At 33.5% G+C, this 20584-nt stretch overlaps 2 protein-coding genes across 2 annotated transcripts; both read left to right on the top strand.

The window, feature by feature from the left end:
• Nucleotides 1-4583: 4583 nt before the first annotated feature.
• Nucleotides 4584-11412, top strand: LOC134268240 (uncharacterized). The gene is made up of 9 exons (XM_062750430.1): nt 4584-4801; nt 4886-5015; nt 5107-5513; nt 7851-7928; nt 8011-8226; nt 9299-9321; nt 9544-9665; nt 10279-10382; nt 10553-11412. Exons 3-9 carry the CDS (start codon nt 5118-5120, stop codon nt 11324-11326), a joined length of 1713 nt encoding a protein of 570 aa, XP_062606414.1. The 5' UTR covers nt 4584-4801; nt 4886-5015; nt 5107-5117; the 3' UTR covers nt 11327-11412.
• A 4477-nt stretch (nt 11413-15889) lies between these two features.
• Nucleotides 15890-19337, top strand: LOC134268235 (trafficking regulator of GLUT4 1-like). Its single transcript, XM_062750425.1, has 2 exons — nt 15890-16634; nt 18909-19337. The coding sequence occupies exons 1-2, from the start codon at nt 16256-16258 to the stop codon at nt 19046-19048; spliced, it is 519 nt and encodes a 172-aa protein (XP_062606409.1). The 5' UTR covers nt 15890-16255; the 3' UTR covers nt 19049-19337.
• Nucleotides 19338-20584: the final 1247 nt, after the last annotated feature.

Here is a 20584-nt window from a genome sequence, read left to right on the forward strand (position 1 = left end):
CAAAGTGCGTTGCCACAGGCCTCCCTAAAAAAAATTTCAATGCTTGATGGAAAGGCCGTCTACAAAACACATTCAAGGTGCTTGTCGGAAAGGCCCGAGAACCTATTGCGATTGTACTGATGACAAACAGGATTGATAGCATTCATCAATTCAACATATTTCCAACGCAGTTCTCCTAGATAATACATTTATTGTAAATGTCAATTGATCTATCTTTTTGGCAGTAAGTATTATCACTTGTGTATTGAATAATACTTTAAATGTTTTATCGTAATCAATTAGATCCAGGAATCCGTTTAGCAAACGTAGATATCAATCAAAAACATTTGATTTTATTGAAGGACTTAATTTGTTTCCCTTTTAGAATATAAAGTTTAGATAACAATGCCAAGAGGAAAAACATTCTTGTTAGTTTTCCAAATTGTATTGATTAATTTGTACTTATGGTAATTTTTGGCCCCTACATAGAAGATTCGTGGGTATATAGTTCGTGGGTATATAGTTTTTTCCTGTCCATTTAGCTGTGTTTTGTCCGCAAAAGCTTAAACGTTGCCTTTAACTTTTATTTAGAAGGAGCTATGGCTTCCATATTTTACAAGGGTATTCCTTGTGACAAGACCTTTCTTTGAGTACCAACATAATTTACCTGACCTTGACTCTGAACTTAATATTTGACCAATTTCTGCAAAAAAGTTCTTACAAAAAACTTGGCTTTAATTATGTACAGTGAATACTTGGGCTTTCAATTTTTACAGGTATATCCCTATAAGAAGACAGTCATTTGGATACCAACAATTTTCATTGTTTGACCTTGGAGTTTGACCTACTTTTGAAAGACTTTAACCTTCGCCACAAATTTTGAACAGTTGGTGCTAAGGCTTCAAGTTTTTGAAAGTGTATTTCTTATAAGTTATAATAAGGTCTTTTTCTGAGTACCTTTAATTTAAAACCCTTTGACCTTGACTTTGAATTTTTATCCAATTTTTGAGAATATTAAACTTGCTTATAGCTTTTGAATGATTAGTGCTTGGGCTTTCATATTTACCAGGTATACCTATTCACACAAAATCCTTTCTTTTGGAAAAACTTTTTGATCTCTGACCTTGGAGTTTGAATTGCATCCTAGAAACTTAAACCTTCGCCTAAGCTGCCGTGCGGGGACATCAGTGTTTCACAAACATATCTTGTTTTTTTTTTCAGTAAGTAAATGGGAAGTGTCTTTAATTTTATTTTGTAGTGTATTTTTTTTTAAGTTGCACATTGAGAGAAAAGAATACTCTGTGTTGTTTGCGGAATAGGAGCATATCAAAAAAGTTGAAGAATCGCTGATAAATTTTTTATTCTCTTGTAAAAGATAACTCGATTTAACCCTGGGTAGAAATCGAGTAAGTTCTCCATCGTATGTTCATCCATGAGCTTAATTTAATCGATAGATTCCACGGGCTAAAGGGGACCGGAGACCAGCATTTTTACTGGATTGTCTGGAATGTAAACATACACATAAACTTCCCCAATGAGCCCAATAAAGAACTGCTTTCTATAGTCTTATCAACATTCAGTTGTCAATGACAAGTGTTTCGTCCATTTTTTCAGACATATTATTTCGTCAATTTCCCTATAAAGCTATACAAATGAGTTGGAATTTGGTATATAAAAACGTATTGTCCACCGTAATTATTTACCATAATTGACAGCAACAATACAAATGTCACTTTCTGATGGCTAAACAAGACCTGACAGAAGAGTCACTTTTGAAATAAAACAAAACCAAGTTTTCGTGAACTATGAATAACGTATGTAGCATTGAACACCTTAAAGTTATGAAAGAAAAAAAATAACTTGAGACTTTTATGTTAAGAGGATTTTAAGATTTTTTTTTTTCAAAAGTGAAGCAATTGGAAAAAAGGCAAACAATCGCTTCCCAACCCTTTTGTCTTCGAGTAATCATCTAAATCAAGGATATCTGCTTTCACTAAGTCTGTACAGATCTTTATTGCTATGTACAGGAAAAACAACAATTATGGTTTCAAGTAATTGTGTCAAGTTATTTCAAATATGCAAAATCGGTGTTTTTATTTAAAAAATAGACAATAACCTTACAAATAACACAAAGCGTTTATTTTTCTGTTTTCATGTCCCCGTAATCGAACGGAAGATTCGTTGGTATATAATGTTTGCCCTTTCCGTCCAACGGTCTGTTTGTCCACAAAAAAAAAAAAAAAAAAAAAAAATTGATTGCTTGGATCTATGGTTTTAATGTTTAATTAACAAGTGTAGTCCATTTAATTGACGACTTTCCTTTTGGTACCAACACATTTGACCTTTAAACCGATACGTTTGATGACATTTTGCAGAAACTTTCTAAAATTTAACACTGGTCATAGTTTTTGAACAGTTGAAGCTAGGACTTTCTTACTTCACCTGTATATTTATCGTGCCAAAACCTATTCCATTGGAGTAATATTTAATTTTTTACCTTTAAGTTTGCCCTACTTTTTAAAAAAATTATCGGCCTTAGTTTTTAAACAATTGGGACTAAGGATTTTATATTTTGCAGATGTATTCCTTGTGAAAAGACCTTCCTTTGGATACCAACAAATTTGACCATGGAATTTGACCTAACTTGTCAAGTGCCTTACTTTGTCATAACTTTTGAACAGTTGGTACTAGGACTTATTATTCACAAATTATTTTCTTATGACAAGGCCTTTTCCTAGTTACCGTTAATTTTGACCCTTTGACCTCGACCCAGCAGTTTGACATATAAAAAACTCTAACCTCGGGCATAACTTTTGAAAAGCTGGTGTTCATATTTCACAGATATATTCACTGACACAAGTCTTTGGGCAACAACAAGTTTTATCTTTTGACTTTTGAAATTGACTTATAAACTTTGACCTTTGCCATAAGCTGCAATACATTGGCATCAGTGTTTTATAAACACATCTTGTTTTTCCCGCGCTTTAGTTTTTGTTTTATTTTTTGTCACCTTCTTGATTTTCTCAATATTCACAAATAATACCAGACGCTGAAAAAAGACAGTAATGCCATCACAGACTCTTAACATGCTTTCCTTCTAACCTGGGTATAACAAGTGAAGGAGAAGCTAAAATAGATATTCCATAACTTACATATATATTGCATAAGAACGTCTTTTATCGGTCCCAATCTGGTTCTCAGGATGAAAATAAAAATAAATTAACTCTGAAACTTTATTCCACTCCTAATAGACACCAACATATCATTTTAAAAAATATAAAATAGCTACAGCTCAATCTGAAAATATTATTTTTATAGAAAAAACGGCTCACTGGCGTCCAGGGTGGAAAAAAAAGTATACAGGTTATGTTGTCACATACATGTATATACTCGTTTATTTCTCATTAGTGGAAATGGATCCATTGTCAAAACTGACAGTATCAAACACAGCATTAGCCAAGATAAGATACAATAGACCAAATACACAACAATTACCGACATTTCCTTATAATCAACAATTTGTGGAGTCCAATTTTGCTGCATTAATCAAATATTTCCGGTAATTGACAATAGATAACTCCTATTCGTTTCAAATTTCTCAATTATATATGCAAAGAGATATAGGAAAACTAAAGCAATCTACTTGTGTTGATTTTGTTATTTTTGTTTTATGCATGCCATTGTTTTGTGAATTTCAGATGTTTCCTTTTTCTCCCCAATATGGCATTGGTTTAAAATGATCAAGATCATTCAAAAATTGTTCTTTTGTATCAGATAAAATCCGCCATAAGATGTTTAACTTCAAAAGAAATACATTTAGACAGTGAAATATTAAGAAACACTAAAATTTGCTTCAAAGACATCAATGCTATAGAGAAAAAAATGTCTCGGATACCGTGCAAGTTTCTTCTGGGCTATTAACTCCTATAATCCATGAATTTCCTGCAAAAATGAAAAAGTATGGAAAACTACATTTATAATGAAGGGGAAAATTGTCATTATCTTAAAAGTATGGAAAAGTAAAACTTTGATGAAGGAGAAAATGGTCATTATCTATAGAGTAAATTCAGAGGGATTTCCGATGAACTACTAAATCAAACTGATAAAAAGGCCGGAAAACAACATCAGATGTTTGTTGATTATAGGATTTTAATATAAGATAAGGGGTATCCCTCATAAAAACACCACTGTAAATTAAAATCATTTTATCTTCTAAGTTAAATTCAAATTATTTAAAGAAGCAACCAAAAGGAATCAAAATATTGCATTTAGGCTTTTACAGTTTCCAAGAGAAATTAAATCAGATCATTGTTTCTCTTCGAACCTAGATAGACAAAACTGTTATGCTATATAGGTCTATTAACCGGAGCTATTACTCGAAATTTACTGCAAAGGAATACCTTGTTGTTATCTACCCCCACAATACGTTTAAGCTGTCGTGATTTTAATCTCGGGGGGAGGTGGACTTTTGCAAATTATCTGATATGAAGCATTGGGTTCCGTTTTTGATTACAATTGCCTGTAACGGGATAGTTACGAGGAAATGATTTTCCATGAGAATCAGAACAATCTGGTCCTTAAATGGCAATGAAAAATATTTTTTATGTTAAGTTTCGAAGTTCTGGATCCGCGCTCGTCCGACTTTGATTGATTAATCCTTTTAAGGTACCAGTATTCTCACACTGGTGACCCCCAAAACACCTAGATCGTTGAGATATTACATCATGACTTTGCATGCTAATGAAATATTACTGGCAACGATTAAAACCGGTATTGACTCAGTTCGATATTTTGATTTTGTATTTAACTTGTCACCTGTTAAGTAAGCGGTGTTGGTTTTTATTATTCCTTTTGTGTATTTGGTGTAACTTGAATATTGAACCTTTAACACTAAACAATTTTGGAGGTAGGCCTTTCCTCGATCGATGTTGAAAAGTATGAATACACCGACCAAACCTGTGGAATATGCTACCGGAATCTATACTAGTGTTTAAATTATGGATGATTAAATGAGTCTCCTGGAAAACTAGGCTGAGGTAACATTGATTTTTTTCCCAATGTTTATCATATTTAAAACAATATTTGTCTTCTTCGTATCTTGAATTGCACGTGGTAAATTCTTTGTAGATTGCCACAAAATGGCGTCTCTGGTTTTAGACCAGTACCTGAGATGTCCGGTCTGTATGGACTTCTTCGCTGACCCCCACAGACTCCCTTGCAGTCACTGTTTCTGTAAGCGATGTCTGGAGGGGGTCCGCCAGCACTGTCTTTCCTTCAACTGTCCTGAGTGTCGTCAGCTGGTCATGCTGGACTACCGAGGAGTGGACGGGCTAGAAAAAGACAGGAGGCTGGCCGCCATGGTTGATGAGTTTGCTCATCAACAACAACAGTCACGTGTCTGCAAAGAACACAAGCGGACCGTGGAAGGTTACTGTGAGACATGCGCAGTGTTGATGTGTGGAAGATGCTTTTTCAGTGATCAACATTCGGGTCATAACATGGGAGATGTTGACGTTGTGGCGAAAAGAAAAAGGGTACTTCAATACATCAAATATGGTTTTCATATTACATGTTCATTGCACAAACATATAAAATTAGATATACATAAAAAAAAAATGAAATAAAATGAATTCATTTTACTCAAGATAACACAGCATTGTAGGCATTTTTAAAGAAAGAATTCAAGTCGCTAAATGTAAACATTTCAAGATTTTTCCGTTCATGTTCAAAATAGTCTTTCCTTTGAATTTTTCCAGAGAAAAGCACGGATCTTGTGTATCTAGGCATTGTGTAAATAAGAAGGGGACAATCATCTCAACATATCTAGAAAAATCAATTTTTGCTGATTTAACCATTTCAAATTACATTAATCCCGTGCATGACAAAGGTCCTATATCAGGGACACGTTAGGGAAACAAAATGACCAGATTTAAATACCAACAGTCAAACTTTTGGCAAAAGATTGAGGTCATCTTTAATTGTTTCAAAATATTTTTTTTGTTCGTGTGTGTCCCTGATAAAGATTTTCCAGTTATAAGTGCAGAAATTTAGATTCTGTGCCAAGTGTTCTTTTCGTACGAAATTATTAAATACCAAACATATATCAGTGACTGAATTTATCCAGTAATAGGATTTAATTATAAAAGATTAAAGAGAAAATTTATAGATTTTATGTCATGATAATAACATATGTGGCAACGTATACGCCTACGTTTCCTTTGGTTTTGAGACGTACGGTAATTGTTTCTTATATATGTATCATGTTATAAAAAAAAATCTGAAACACACTTTTAAACTATTAATTTGTTTAACCACTAACAACTTTTTTTTTTTTAATGAAAAGTGAATTTATGTTATTTTTGTGGCAATTGAATTTGTATATGATTTATAGTTCAAGTTAACAATTTTAATGAAGGAAAATTGTTCATATATAATGACCCGCTAAGAAGGCAAATAATTACAGTCGTACAAGAAATACAGTAATACAAATAATGACAATAACACGAAACATTACAATAATGCAAAAAATTTACAGTGTTACAAATCATTACAGATATACAAATGATTACATAACAGTGATACAAATCATTACAATGATAAAAATCATTACATTAACACAAATCATTACATTAACACACATCATTACAGTTATACAAATCTTTACATTTATACAAACCATTAAATTTAACACACATTATTACATTAAAACAATTCAATAAAGTTAACACAAATGATTACATTAACACAAATCATTACAGCACCACAAATCATTACAGCAATACTAATCATTACAGTAATACAAATCATTACAGTAATACAAACCATTACAGTGATACAAACCATTACAGTGATACAAATCATTACAGTTATACAAATCATTACAGTAATACAAACCTTTACAGTAACACAAATCATAACAATAATACAAACCATTACAGTAATATAAACCTTTACAGTAATTCAAATCACTACAGCTATAAAAATCATAAAAAGTATTTCAAATCATTGCAGTAATTATAATCATCACAGTAATATACAAAAATTACAGTGATACAGATCATTAAAGGAATACAAAACATTACAGTTACAACTACCCAAATCATTACAGTTATTTAGAGATTAATATAGTTTTCTATAGTCATATCTAAATAAATTCACACTTATTTATGTTTTTATTCTATTTCCTTATTTTTTACTTGAATTTTTGCCTTAATTGGTTCTTAGAATTTCTCTTTAAAATGCTCCCTTTTTAAGACAAGACTTGATTTGCAAGCAGAATTGTAGCTACTTAAATTGCTATCGTTGTTTATACTAGTATGCTAACATTCATGAAAAAAATAAACTCCTTTAGAGATTGTCCTCACGCGCCAAAAATATGGATTATAAATGCCAGACCAATGAGACCATATTCTTTTTTTTAGATCATTAACAGGCTTTACATTCACATGACACAACATAAATATTTTTACAAAATCATTTACTCAATTTTCTTAAATAGAAAAATGATTAATGATTTTTTTCTTCACAATTTTCAAGATAAACTTGAGAGTATACTGTGGTTTTTATCGTTTTTTCGTTGAACACCTCAATATTTTTTTGTGGTTGAATCAAATCATGAAATTGGCGATTTTCAAATTAACTTTAAATGGAAATAGAAAGTTTGAAGGTAATGTACACTATGCAGCTTTATTAATAACGCTATTGTACAGATTTTTTTGTGGTCAAAATCACGAAATTTTCAGCTCATAAAAAATAAATGAAGTCATAGTGCAGTAAAAAGTTAACTATACCTTTAACATAAAATTCTTCTAAAATCATGTTCAAATAACGTATTATAATAAGGATACCTCTTTTTAATTTCTCTTTCATAGGATGAAATTTCTTCAGATTTGGCATTTGTTAAAGGGAAGGTCAACTCCATTTTGAGCGACAGTGACGTCACAGTTCAGGTGAGAGATGCCATTTTATTCAGCATCCGACTTTCATCCTTTGATTGCAAAGAAAGCACATTCTGTTTTTTGATATTTTTAGAGTCAGTTATGCGCTCTTCAAGAACAAATAACGGCAGAATTTGAACAAATACGGGAACTTTTACGACAAAAAGAAGACACTTTGCAGCTGGAGGCCATTAAACTCGCCGAAAAGGCCTGTCATGGCAACGATAAAATAGCCAAAGCTCAGGAACTGAAGCTAAAAATAAACGCCCTGGAGGACTCCATTACAGACGACGGAGTATCCTTCTTACAGGTTTAATGTCAGAAGACAAGTTTTATAATTTTAAATAAAAGTTGGACTGTATGTAGCTTGAATTCCTGCAATATCTCTTAAGAAGAAATAGAGAAGAAAGTTCTAAGATTGTAAACATGTTTTTGGCTATCATTCCAAAAAAAGTATTTGTGATTAAAATTAAAAGATTTTTGACAGGTTCTATTACATTTTAACCATAAAGAAACAAGACAAACAACCTTGATCAGCAAAAAATCTATGAGATCATATTATTTACTACAATGTATCAGTATCATTAATAGATCCTTTCATATACATCTGGTGACTGTAAAATGACCGTTCTGCAAAAACAAGAGAAAATGGTTATTTCATTCATGAAAATCCTTTGAGGTCATTCGGGGTAGCAGATATTTATCCTGAAACCTAATGGTGAATCATGTGCCCATTATAAAGGTTGACTTCGAAGAAAAATACGTTCTATCTCAGCAAATTATAATGTGAGTCGATATCGGTCAATACAAGGTCCAAAAAGTAAAGATCACGCAACATCTTTTGCGGCAAAATATACGTATATATCACAGGGACTTGTTTCGGAAATAAATTTGAACCCATTGTATAATAATATACTATGGGTTCAAATTTATTTCCGAAACATGTGCCTGTGGTGTATTTATGTAGAGTACAATTTGTAGAATTTATCTGTATAGCCACCATCTGTTCTTGACAGGTATGGTAGTCAATTTTGTCCCGGCTAAGTTGAAGCCTTTTGATCATGTTTCATCTCCAGTGGTCACTACAGTTCTGTATAAATAATGCGGACAGTGTAACAATTTACATTGACATATGTATCCCTAGCTACTTAGGTGAATTGAAATGCTATATAATGTCGAAAAAGTTCAAAATTTGTAATTGTCGTGCATGAAAAGTAGAATGGCAACTGTAATGCTTTGCAATTTGTTTTCAAAACAAGAATGTTATTAAACTGAAGGGTTTTACATCCAATTCGCAAATTTTTCACTCATATAGAGACGCTACTACGGCTAGCCTATTTAACTTCAGAAGCAAAACATATTAATCTTTTTTTTTTTTGCAGAACGTGACAGAGCTCAAAGAGAGGTAACTCTATTACTATTTCCTCTTTATTGCCCTCTTTAGTGCTCAATATTGGATATTTTTACGTTTTCAATTTCTTACTTTTTTGGATTCGGAAACATACATGTCAATGTATCCGCTACAAAGTCATTCATATGATGTTTTTTTTAAAAAAAACTTTGTTTACTCCAGTTTGTCATTATTTGTTTATAAACTGTAATAATTAATTAATAAATATTGATGCAGGGTTCGCATTGAGAAGAAGCTAGTCACGTCTTTAGACTCGGACTACAGTGACACACGAGTGTCCCTGCCAACCCTCAAACATGGCGACACCGAACTCTTCCTCATGTCTTTCAGACTGGCTCGTAAGTAGTAACCACTGCTTTCTGTGTCTATAAAAATAATAAAAATAATTTAGAAGCTTTAGTACTCCCGCAATTCAGTGACAACGGTTTCCTCAAATGGAGACTAGAGACTCAATTGGCGTGAACAATAGGTATTTCGTGATAACGAACATTGAAATGACAATAATGGCAAATTTTTAAACTCATGAAGAACTATTCGAATTTTAGAATCTTTATTTAAAAATAATATCCTTGTTTTTAATAAAGCATCTAAAATTAGCATTTGATTAATAGACTGATAGGACATTCACGTCCCGCCTCGTTTATTTTATTATTTTTTTTTTATTGTTCCTGCATGACAAACCTTGCAAATTTTTTCATCAGTACCAAGGAATATTTCAATTAGGCCTAGAAAGCACGTCTTTTCACAGCTTAAAAGAGGAAAATGGTGAATTGACAGTTCCATCAAAACACACCATTTCATTATTTTTTCATTCATCAAGTTTCAAACTGCGCTGAAAATCCTTCCCTGATTAAGTGCGATTTTCAGACTTTGTTCTTAATCTTCTGATTATATTTTGGCGTTAGATTTTGCGATTTGTATTTTAAACTATGTCTTGCATTAATATTCCAGCAGCGCCAGATCCACGCCTGCGCACCCGGAAGTCCAGCGAGGGTAGCGAAGAACTGTCCTTCAGGCTCGTCACGCAACACGTAGAGAATGGCAAGCACTCTGCGGTAGGCCGTTCATGAAATAAGACAAATTTACGCACTTTATTTTAAGTGTATACATTATTATTCTCTGCTTCGTTCCATTTGCAATCGTATTTATTTCAAGCAGATTGCACTTAAAACATAATTGAAGTGTCCTATATATAAGCGTTTTCATTTGTTCCCTTCAATTGCAGAAGCTTTCATTTCACACAAATCTAATACTTGAGAAGGAGTTGTCTCCAAGCCCAGCTGTTCACGCTGCCACGTTCCTATCATCCGGGTACATTGTGCTCTTAGATCTTAATTCAACACTTCTCCTGTATGACGAGAGTTACGCCCTCCTCCACGAACTGAAACTAGAAGACAAGGCGTTCGATGTGACAGCATTATCAGACCATATGCTTGCAGTAACAATAGGTGCGGCTAAGAGGGTGGAGTTAATAGATGTCACGGAGGAAACATTGCAGTCAAAAGGGAGGATCGAACTTGATACGGAATGCTTCCATGTCTCTTCTATTGATGACAAAATTGTCACCGGAAACGGAAGTTTGGTCAGTTTCTTTAACGTTAAGGGAGCTCGACTGAAAACAATCATCATGTCTGGAATGATACAGTCACTGTTTATTTCCAAATCTCATCGGAAAATGTACCTCAACATCCGGTCTGAGTATGTACTCTGTACGGATATGCGTGGAAACCGGGAATATAAGTACAAACACGACGATTTACAAGAAATAGGGGGCGTGTCCGCGGACAACAGGTCCCTGGCATACGCATGTGGTTCTAAATCTAACAATGTCCATCAGATTGGTCCAGATGGGCGCTTGGTTAGGATTATACTCTCCAAAGACAAGGGACTGACGAAACCCATCGCTGTTGGTTTTGACAGTACGTGCTCAAAAATGTTCCTCATCGAAAAAGATGATACATTGAAAGAGGCAGTGAAAGTTTATAGCATGAATTACTAAAAATCTTTAAAATAGTTATTTTTCAAAGGGGATTTTTTGTTTTTTGTTTTATTTATTTATATATGTAGTTACAGAAACAAATAAAAGCAGAGTAAATGTACTACATTGTCACGATTTTTTTTTCAAATAATGCGAACGGCACTGATCGAAAAGTGTGCCAGTGATGCACTAGAAAATGATAATAAAGGTCAAAGACGTCAACATTTTAAAATTTTATTACAATCTTAACAAGAATTCGAGGTCAACGACCAATATGGAAGCTTTCTATCCTGTTATCGGAAAAAATTTCGTAGTTATGTTAGGTTTTATGTGTATTGTGTTTCTGAAATGTATCGACAACGATTTACGCATATGATAATGTTTTAAATTGTAAATCTTTTGTGCGGTAGATATATGTGACTTCTTTATCTCTATCAAAGTGATCTAAGACGAATAGGAGTACTGGCAGTATGGGAGAAGGTGCTGGTCTATAATTTTAAGGTAATCCGATCCCTAGGTTTTGAAATTCAGGATCTGAGTATTTGAAAGTTTACAATTGAAAATGTAACAAATGTCTCAGAATTTTCATCTATAGTTGTGTGTATTTAACCGTGGTTTTTCCATATTCCTCGTCATAGTTAATCATATCACTAGTATATACTAGTAGGGGGATTTGAGTATTTGAAAGTTTACAATTGAAAATGTAACAAATGTCTCAGAATTTTCAAAGTTGTGTGTATTCGATTTTCAGTTAATCATAACGTATATACCAATCAAAATTGCGAAAAATGCGTTTTTATGCGCCCGAATTTATTCGGGGCGCATATTGTTTTTGTCCTGTTGGTCTGTTTGTCTGTCTTTTTGTCTGTTTATCTGTTTGTCTGTCTGTTGTCAACTTTAACCTTCGCCATAACTTTTGAACCGTGAGAGATAGACTTCATATTTAGTATGCATACTCCACTAATTAAGCACTTTCAACTGACATCAAGGTCAATGTCCTTGTGACCTTGACTGTGACCTTTATGCTAAAAATAGCTTTTTCGAACTTTCGCCAGAACTTTTGAACCGTGAAAGATACAGACTTCATATTTGGTAGACATACTCCACTAATTAAACACTTTTACCAGACACCAAGGTCAATGACCTTGTGACCTTGACTGTGACCTATATGCTAAAAATATATTTTTTCGAATTTTCGCCATAACTTTTTAACAATAGGAGATAGAGACTTTACATTTGGTATGCTTACTCAACTAATTAAGTGCTTCCAAATGACACCAAGGACAATGATCATGTGACCTTGACTGTGACCTATTTGCTAAAAATTGCTTTTTAGAACTTTATTGCCACCGGGCGCATAGTGTTTCATAAACACATCTTGTTCTATTTGAATATTGAACGACAATATATGAGGATAAAAAATACGAAGTATCCAGGTTATGAGAAAAATTTGCATTTTTTAGTACTTTAATATACTGGTATCCTATTGTAGGTCTTCTATTTACTTCAATTGTTATATAATGCTTATGTTGTCATATCAAGACATCACATACGATATCAATTTGATTTCATAGCACGCAAAGAAATGGTATATAAGGGTAGATTAAAGGAAATTACATTTCTGTAAAATAATTTTTTTGGTACAAATGTCAACTTTTTAGATGGTTGTTCTAATCTTTTGAAGAAATTAGAATCATATAAAAAAGATATATTATTTTCAAAAAGTTGCATGAAAAGTTTTCTTCTTACACTAAATAGTAATTTTTAAGAAGAGTTATCGTTCCTCGCTGGAGAGCAGGTACATCTTTAAGTCACGAGAGATTTTCAAAAAAAAGTACTTGTATTAATGTCTGAGAGAAGGGAGGGAGGGATAGACATTAATACAAGCAAATTTAAAGAATTGCGGCCCCCGCTTTCGGTGTCTTTGTGGGGGAGATGTTGTTTTTTATGACATATTGTGTGTAATATGAACACCCTATCATATGTCAATTATTTAGAAATTATCATTGAAGTTGATTTTTTTTAAAAAATAGAATCAATCGTGAAGGTCAAGGTCAAGGGGTAAGAAATCATAGCATGCTCGGAATTATCTTGTCACAGGTAATGCATATGTCAAATTGTGAAATACAAAATCCCTGGCTACACCTGTTCAAAAGTTATAGTCGAGGATACGTTTTTGAAAAGTAGGTCAAACTCCAAGCTGAAAGGGTCTTGTCACAAGAAATACCGGTACAAACTACAGTATGTGAGGGGTGAAAACCCTAACCCTAACCGTTTAAGAGCTACGGCCAAGGTTAAAGTTTTTTAAAAGTAAGTCAAGGTCAAGGTCAAAGGGTTAAAGTTCTTGATATTCAATGAAAGGTCTTCTCACAAGGATTACATATCTGAAGTACGAAAGTCCTAGCCCTTACCATTCAAAAGTTATGGCCAAGGTTAAAGTTTTTTCATAAGTACGAAGATCTCCAAGGTCAAGTTCAAAAGGTCAAAGTTGTTGGTATCCAAAGAAAGGTCTTGCCACAAAGAATACAGATTTTTAATACGAAAGTTCTAGTATCTACCGTTCAAAAGTTGTGACCAAGGTTAAATTTTTAAAAAGTAGTTAAAATCCAAGGTCAAGGTCAAAGGGTCAATGTTCTTGGTATCCAATGAAAGGTCTTTTCACAAGAATTACATATGTAATGTATGAAAGCCCTATCCCTAACCATTCAAAAGTTATGGTCAAGGTTAAAGTTTTTGCATAAGTACGGAAATCTCCAAGGTCAAGGTCAAAAGGTCAAAGTTGTTGGTATCCAATAAAGGTCTTGCTACAAAGAATATATACTTTATATGAAATATGAAAGTCTTTGTACTTACCATTCAAAAGTTATGGCCAAAGTTAAAGTTTGGAATTTTTGTGTTAAAGTGGGTCAATTTCCAAGGTCAAGGTCAAAAGGTCTAATTTGGTGGTACCCAAAGAAAGGTCTTGTCACAAGGAATACACATGTAAAATATGAAAGTCATAGCTCCACTAAATCAAAAATTATGGGCAAGGTTAAAGTTTTTTGTGACGGACAGACAGACAGACGAATGAGATTTAATGTCCTCTCGCTTTCGCAAAAGCGGTGGAAAACAATGTATTAGATTGCGTAAACTATTTTGCTAATAAAGTATAACATTTTGTAGCATTAGGAAAATACTTTTAAAAATATGAAGTTACAACTGTGCCAAATCAAGATTTACTAAAAGAGCTCTGTCACTTTTAAAGTTAATAGTTAAAAGAACTTTGGTTACAAATTAAGAATTCTTTTAGGATATTACCTCTCATTTTGCTCATTTTCATTTTTATCAGAGTGTCTGATGTTCGTCTTTTGAATGTCATTTGTAAACGTTCATATATTTAGCTTCCCATCCACAACGTTGTAGTATTTGGGAAAGTCATTAAAATATCCTCAAGAACTTTGGCATGATAAGTCATTTTAATGTACAAGCACTCTCATAGCTTGGCCAATCCACAGTCCATGGGAATAGGATTTTTTTCTTCTTCAAAAAATTGGTCTCTTAAAACAAAAGGGCGGGGAAATAAATGTGGATAATTTTTCTTACAATCAAATACCGTATTCATCGAGGGAAAGTTATCTTCTTTGGAACAGTAAAATATTGTTCGCAATGCTGATATTAAGGCATCCCCTTGTTGTATGGATTCAAGTTCATTTTGAGACTTTTTGAATTAAATTGCAAATTAAAGAGTTATCCTTCCTAGCTGAAAATCGGAGTGCCTTAAATATTTCGGTGGGTAAAAGGAAAAAAGATCAGAATAATTATTAAAGCTTATATCGAAATCAATCTCATTAAAATTAGAAAAATTCACATTCAACGCTCACTGTTGGTTTCTTACGTTTTCATGCCTTGTATATGATAATATGCACGAGTATATTGAATTATTCCTGTTATGTATAAATTACGTAAATACACCACCATATGCATCGGGCGTGGAATGTCTGGGTGTTAATGAAGACCGCCAGGGTTTATTAATTAGTTCCTAATGGCATAAAGAATTCTGCCCTCTGCTGACCATTACCTAATTACGTCATTTGAAGCGCCTATACATCACGCGGTAATTGTCAGAAGGAATTTCCACTGACGCGAGCAGATTTGTTGGAATATTGAATAAATATTAAGACGGTTGTGCCATCTGATTTCTCTAGAGTTTGATAAATTCAATATGAAAATTGGCTTCAAGTCTATAATCATAACGATGAAAGAAAAACTAAATCTCTCACAGTGAAATTTGTCTCTATTCTGCGATAAAAAATCAAACCATCCATCGAAATTAATGTAAAATAATGCAAAATAATGTTCTGCATGATTTTACCAAAGACATTTTCTGCACATGATGGCATTTTTTAAAGTAAATTTTCTTTAAAGAGTTATTGAAACATCGCTTTGCTTTCAGTGATTCGTGCACGATGTTTTTAACGCCTAAATAAAAACAAAAATTTTGACTCAGCATATTTTTTTCACCGAAAAACTTTAATTGAATTCCCTTCATTACTCCACAGTTTATCATCATGATAACACGTAGATATAATCGGACGGAGGAGAGATCGCCAAAATATCAGGCTCCACATAGGCATCTGGTCATCTCTCCACGACCGTGTATTAACTTTCTCAGCGTGTGCTCCTTGAGACGAAATGATGGACATTGTTATAAGTTTCTGTTGTTCCTGAAGCACCTCACGGGACGACAGGCAGACGGCAGCGCGCCTCTCCACTGCTGATATCAGACTAACATGTAATTCGAGGGTGATGCTATGGTTTATGATATACGGCTAGTTTTATGTGTTCTACGATAGGCGGATAGGACTTACGTAAGGTTCAAGCTAGCCCTGTGAAACAGTTAGATATTGGTTATTGTCACAAGATGAGAAAATCTTAGGAGTATTTGCGGGATTTTTGATTTTACCCAGTGTGATGGAGGACGATTCTTCAACAAATCTAGAGTTACGACAAAGTTCGTCGAGTAAACAATCATCTATCAGAAGTGCTCCCAAGCCTCAACGAAAGGAGTCGTCTGATTCAGTTCGTAAAAATTCAGACAATAGTGCAAAAAGTTCAATCAAAAAAGGATTCCAATCTACAGCCAGTATAAGATCAGGACTTGAAGCTGGGCAGACGACAAGAAATGGAAAGGACTATTACGATGAGGCCAGAAAAACGGTCGAAAACCAGAATCGGGACACTTTTGACACACCAGTTTTGGAGAGCAAACCTCCGAATTATCTTTGGTTGGCACTTTTTACGACCATATTCTTTAACCCTCTAACAGGAATCGTTGCATTGGTTATGGCCAGTAAGTATTAGAATGTTTTTCATGTGATCTTCAATGCTCCTATCTTTACTTCTAAAGTCTTCTGTAGTTGCAGGCAATGTCAAAAACGTGTCTAGACCCATTATCCTTGCAAATGACAAGTTGTGATTAGTTTGTACTTACATAACGCTGCAGTTTCTTCTCCAAGAAGCTGTTACGATCTAGTTTAATTATCATATACCTAGGACTCTAATAGAATATGACAAAAGGTTAATTGCACTAAGATTAATTGTTCTTCGTATTAAGCATTTTCGCAATAACAATATCGCACCATAATAATAGACTAAGAGGAAAAATATGGGTGAACTTATTTGCCTGGCAACAAAGCGACTGACAAACTAATTAAAAGCATGCGAGTTTGTTTAAAATCATGTGGAGAGTTCGGTATGCATTCCTTTTTCTTGACATTTGTTATTTCTGAATAATCAAATTCATCAACTTAAAGTTATTTAGTTCTTAGTTTTAAAAAGATTTCTTAAAATATAATGAATAGATGTGACAATTATTACCCAGAAACTTTCTAAAATAGAATGCAAATGCCTGCTTGAAAACACAAAAATCGAACACATCTCGGAAGGGAGGAATTTAACTCAATTCCCGCCCTTAATTTTTAATAAATTTTTTGAAAACATGTCTCAGATAAAAAACATACCTGTAGTATACAAAATATACAGTATATCTATGTTGGTAGTGAGTTGGCGTTTTCTTTAACTTACGCAAGATCCTATCGAAGATGTCAGAACATCAAATCATATCAAGAACAAAGCTATAAAGTTAATGACTGAACGTAAAAAACAAACGATGGAAGATCACGCTCCCGAAACAAATCTCTGGTAATCTGGACAGATCTAATAGAGATAGGGATTATTATCGTCTAAGTTGTATTGGCGGGCTAATGACGACATCGCTTCATTGATACTGTCTGTGGCATAGAGCGATGAAGGGCACCTGCTTACGAGAATGATACTCACTTCACGATGTTGTGTTTATGTATTGGTTTACTGAGTGTAATTTGTAAACTCGTAAATTGTCAACAGATACCTTTGTAAAACAAAGCATAGCTTGATTATAGCATTTCGAACTAGGTCAAAGTTTGATATGAAAGAGGTAATTTGTGACCGGAAAGTAATATGAAGTCCATCATGTTTCTCGAAAGATGCAGGTCTTCAAAAGTTTAGTTTGTTTACTAATTCTGTAAACATACACCGTCAATGAAAGTACAAAGCTTTGTTCTGCCAAATATAAAAGAAATGTATTCCTTTAATGAAGACCCAAACTGAACATTGCATACACACAACGCAAGGAATTTTGAATAGAAGTTGATTATTTTTTTTTTCAATTTATTTGATACCTTTATACGTGAAGGACAAGGTGATTTTTCTTCATCAAAACATTTTGATTTAAAAAACTTTAATTTATAGGGTTCAACTCTACTAATAAAACAATTTTTATGAGAACAATTTTTGCGTTAGTTATACATGTAGTTAAACATAATTTTCACTTGGAATTACACAAAAATGTTCCCGTTTTTCACTTTTTACCCTCACTTTTTCTCTCTCTTTTCCCCCAATTACCTTGATCCATTAGGCTGCAGTAATTACCTACATATGTGCACATGTTGTAAAGCACAAGATAAACAAAGAATGGGGGATGTTCACTGCCTCGTTAACTCGTATATCCTATTGTCCAACCAGATAAATGCTTGTTCATCAGTGTAAACTTAACTAAAGCCCTTACTGCCAGATTTACTTACTTTGAAGAATACTTTGTTGTAAAGTAGGCATTCATTGACCAAAACTACAGTAATATTACGTGTTTGTAGATGAGGTAGAATTAATGATTACGTTGGTATGTCTAGTCATGCAATTTTTTTTTTCATCTTTTTCCCCCGAGAAACTGCATTATGCATTCTGTTTTCTTAACTTCCTTTTTAAAAATCTTTTAAAATAAAACTGAAATAAAAATATATAAAGCTCCCGTATTGCTTATATTTTGAGACCTGGAACTGTTTAAAATCAGACATCCTTTGTTTGATTTTTGAGGGTATGCTTATTTTGCAATTATTTTATATTCTCATTCATTTTTTACCGGCACTGGAACAAAAAAGAAAGAATAGTTTGTTAATGACCACACACAGTGGTAGACAAAATTCTGAAGGCGATGCATTTTGGTATACGCCCTTATCACTTTTTTGGGAATTTCAAATAACGTCATTTTGAAGATCTAATAAAGCCATGTTTTTAATTTCTATTTCAGTTCAAGCAGATAACGAGTACATCAATGGAAATTCCGCCAAGTGTAGGAGACTGGGCAAGATCGTCCGTGTGATATCGATTGTATCGATACTATTGACGATTATCATCATCACGATCGTCAGTATCGTCCTCAACATTTAGCTGTCGTCTGCTCCTCGCTCCATGTCTTCCTCAGGGATCGATTCTCGCCTTGTGATTTATTAATAAGTGGAATAATCTCCACATATAAGATATATTAAATTTTAATTCTAGTTTGTCTTCCATGTAAATGTTTACTGTGCTTATTTATGATTATTATCCAAATTTCTTCAACCTCCAGACTAAGATGAAACTGTGCATTCATTTTACAGATGTATGTGTATATACTTGAAAAATATGACGATGAATGTTTATACTTAGATAATAAACCAGATTCTTTTTGTTATCCTTATTTTGTTATCCACTTGTTTCTGTCTTTAAGGAAAATATACAGGATTACTGAAGATCAATTTTTGAAGCAATTTAATAGATTACAATATACATTTATTGACTGGATTCGAGGGCAATTTGTGCCATGGTTTTGTACGACCATATATAGAACCAAACTGTTTGCTTCAGGCCGTTAGCAGTAAACAGTTTGGTGCGAGGGCCAACAAGCGCATTTCCCCTAGGTAGAACACAGTCAATAAATGTTTTGTAATACCTTTTTTACATGCATGCATCTTGTTCTGCTTCCGTGATTTAAACAGAGGTTAAAAGAGGTTAAATTTTTTTCTGGGAAATTCAACTATACTGTAACAATTTTTTTCAGTGTGCAGTGTTAATTTTTAGTTTTTTGTAAACCTTTCTGCTTCATATACACTAGAATGTCACAAGTTGATTTTAATTAAAAAGACATATCCCACTGTACATTGAAACTTTTTTGTATACAGTGGGATAGCGGTCCAACAATGTATACATGTATATACTTATCATGAAAAAAATTGGAGATAGTATTGCAGCAAATCCTTGACCCAAGCGCCTAAGGGGAAATATGTCCCTGTCGAACACCAACGAATGCAATGAAATTAAGCTCCGCCCATTGTGTGACGTAAGCGGTCCAACAATGTGTACATGTATATACTTATCATGTGGAGATAGTATTGCAGCAAATGGGGAAATATTCTAACTCAAAAAAGCCAATTGCAGAATGCTACCCATATGTTAATATTTTTTTCTAACTCAAAAAAGGTTATTGCGTGCTACCCATATGTTATTAATTTGTTTTCTAAATGCAGATTTGTTATAATCATCCAGATCTATAATTTTACTTCTTTGAAAATAAAGAACTGATCTCTCGAAGAATCCAAAATTTATACTGATTTTATATTACACCGGATATGCATCGTAATCATGAATCGTCTCTGTATATCAACAGACAAGTCAAAAAAACAAAACCAGTGTTATGCAATAAGCTGACCTGTTGACCCTGCCTTCCCACGCATCTCGTGCACTGCTCCGTATTGCGGATCTGTACCAAATTCATGCTGATCTGTAAAAACCGAGTAACCTTTATGTCTGCGGAATTTTCAGGCTAATACAGAAATCTTGTTTAATATAACTCGTTTGCTTGTCTCTATCTTTTATTTAAAAATTCAGATAAAAAAAATTATTTAATTTTTGTTTCAACTGTGTAAAAGAGGAGGGGTTATATAAACT

The sequence above is a fragment of the Saccostrea cucullata genome, unplaced genomic scaffold (assembly GCF_032062105.1).
Source record: "Saccostrea cucullata isolate Sc308-1 unplaced genomic scaffold, CSIRO_AGI_Scuc_v1 ctg663, whole genome shotgun sequence".
Lineage (NCBI taxonomy): Eukaryota > Metazoa > Mollusca > Bivalvia > Ostreida > Ostreidae > Saccostrea > Saccostrea cuccullata.

Coding starts and splice junctions, on each gene's coding strand:
- LOC134268240 (XM_062750430.1), top strand. CDS start 5,118: ATGGCGTCTCTGGTTTTAGACCAGTACCTGAGATGTCCGGTCTGTATG. Junction 8,227..9,298: donor ACGGAGTATCCTTCTTACAG/GTTTAATGTCAG, acceptor TTTTTTTTGCAG/AACGTGACAGAGCTCAAAGA. Junction 10,383..10,552: donor AGAATGGCAAGCACTCTGCG/GTAGGCCGTTCA, acceptor CTTCAATTGCAG/AAGCTTTCATTTCACACAAA.
- LOC134268235 (XM_062750425.1), top strand. CDS start 16,256: ATGGAGGACGATTCTTCAACAAATCTAGAGTTACGACAAAGTTCGTCG. Junction 16,635..18,908: donor CGTTGCATTGGTTATGGCCA/GTAAGTATTAGA, acceptor TTTCTATTTCAG/TTCAAGCAGATAACGAGTAC.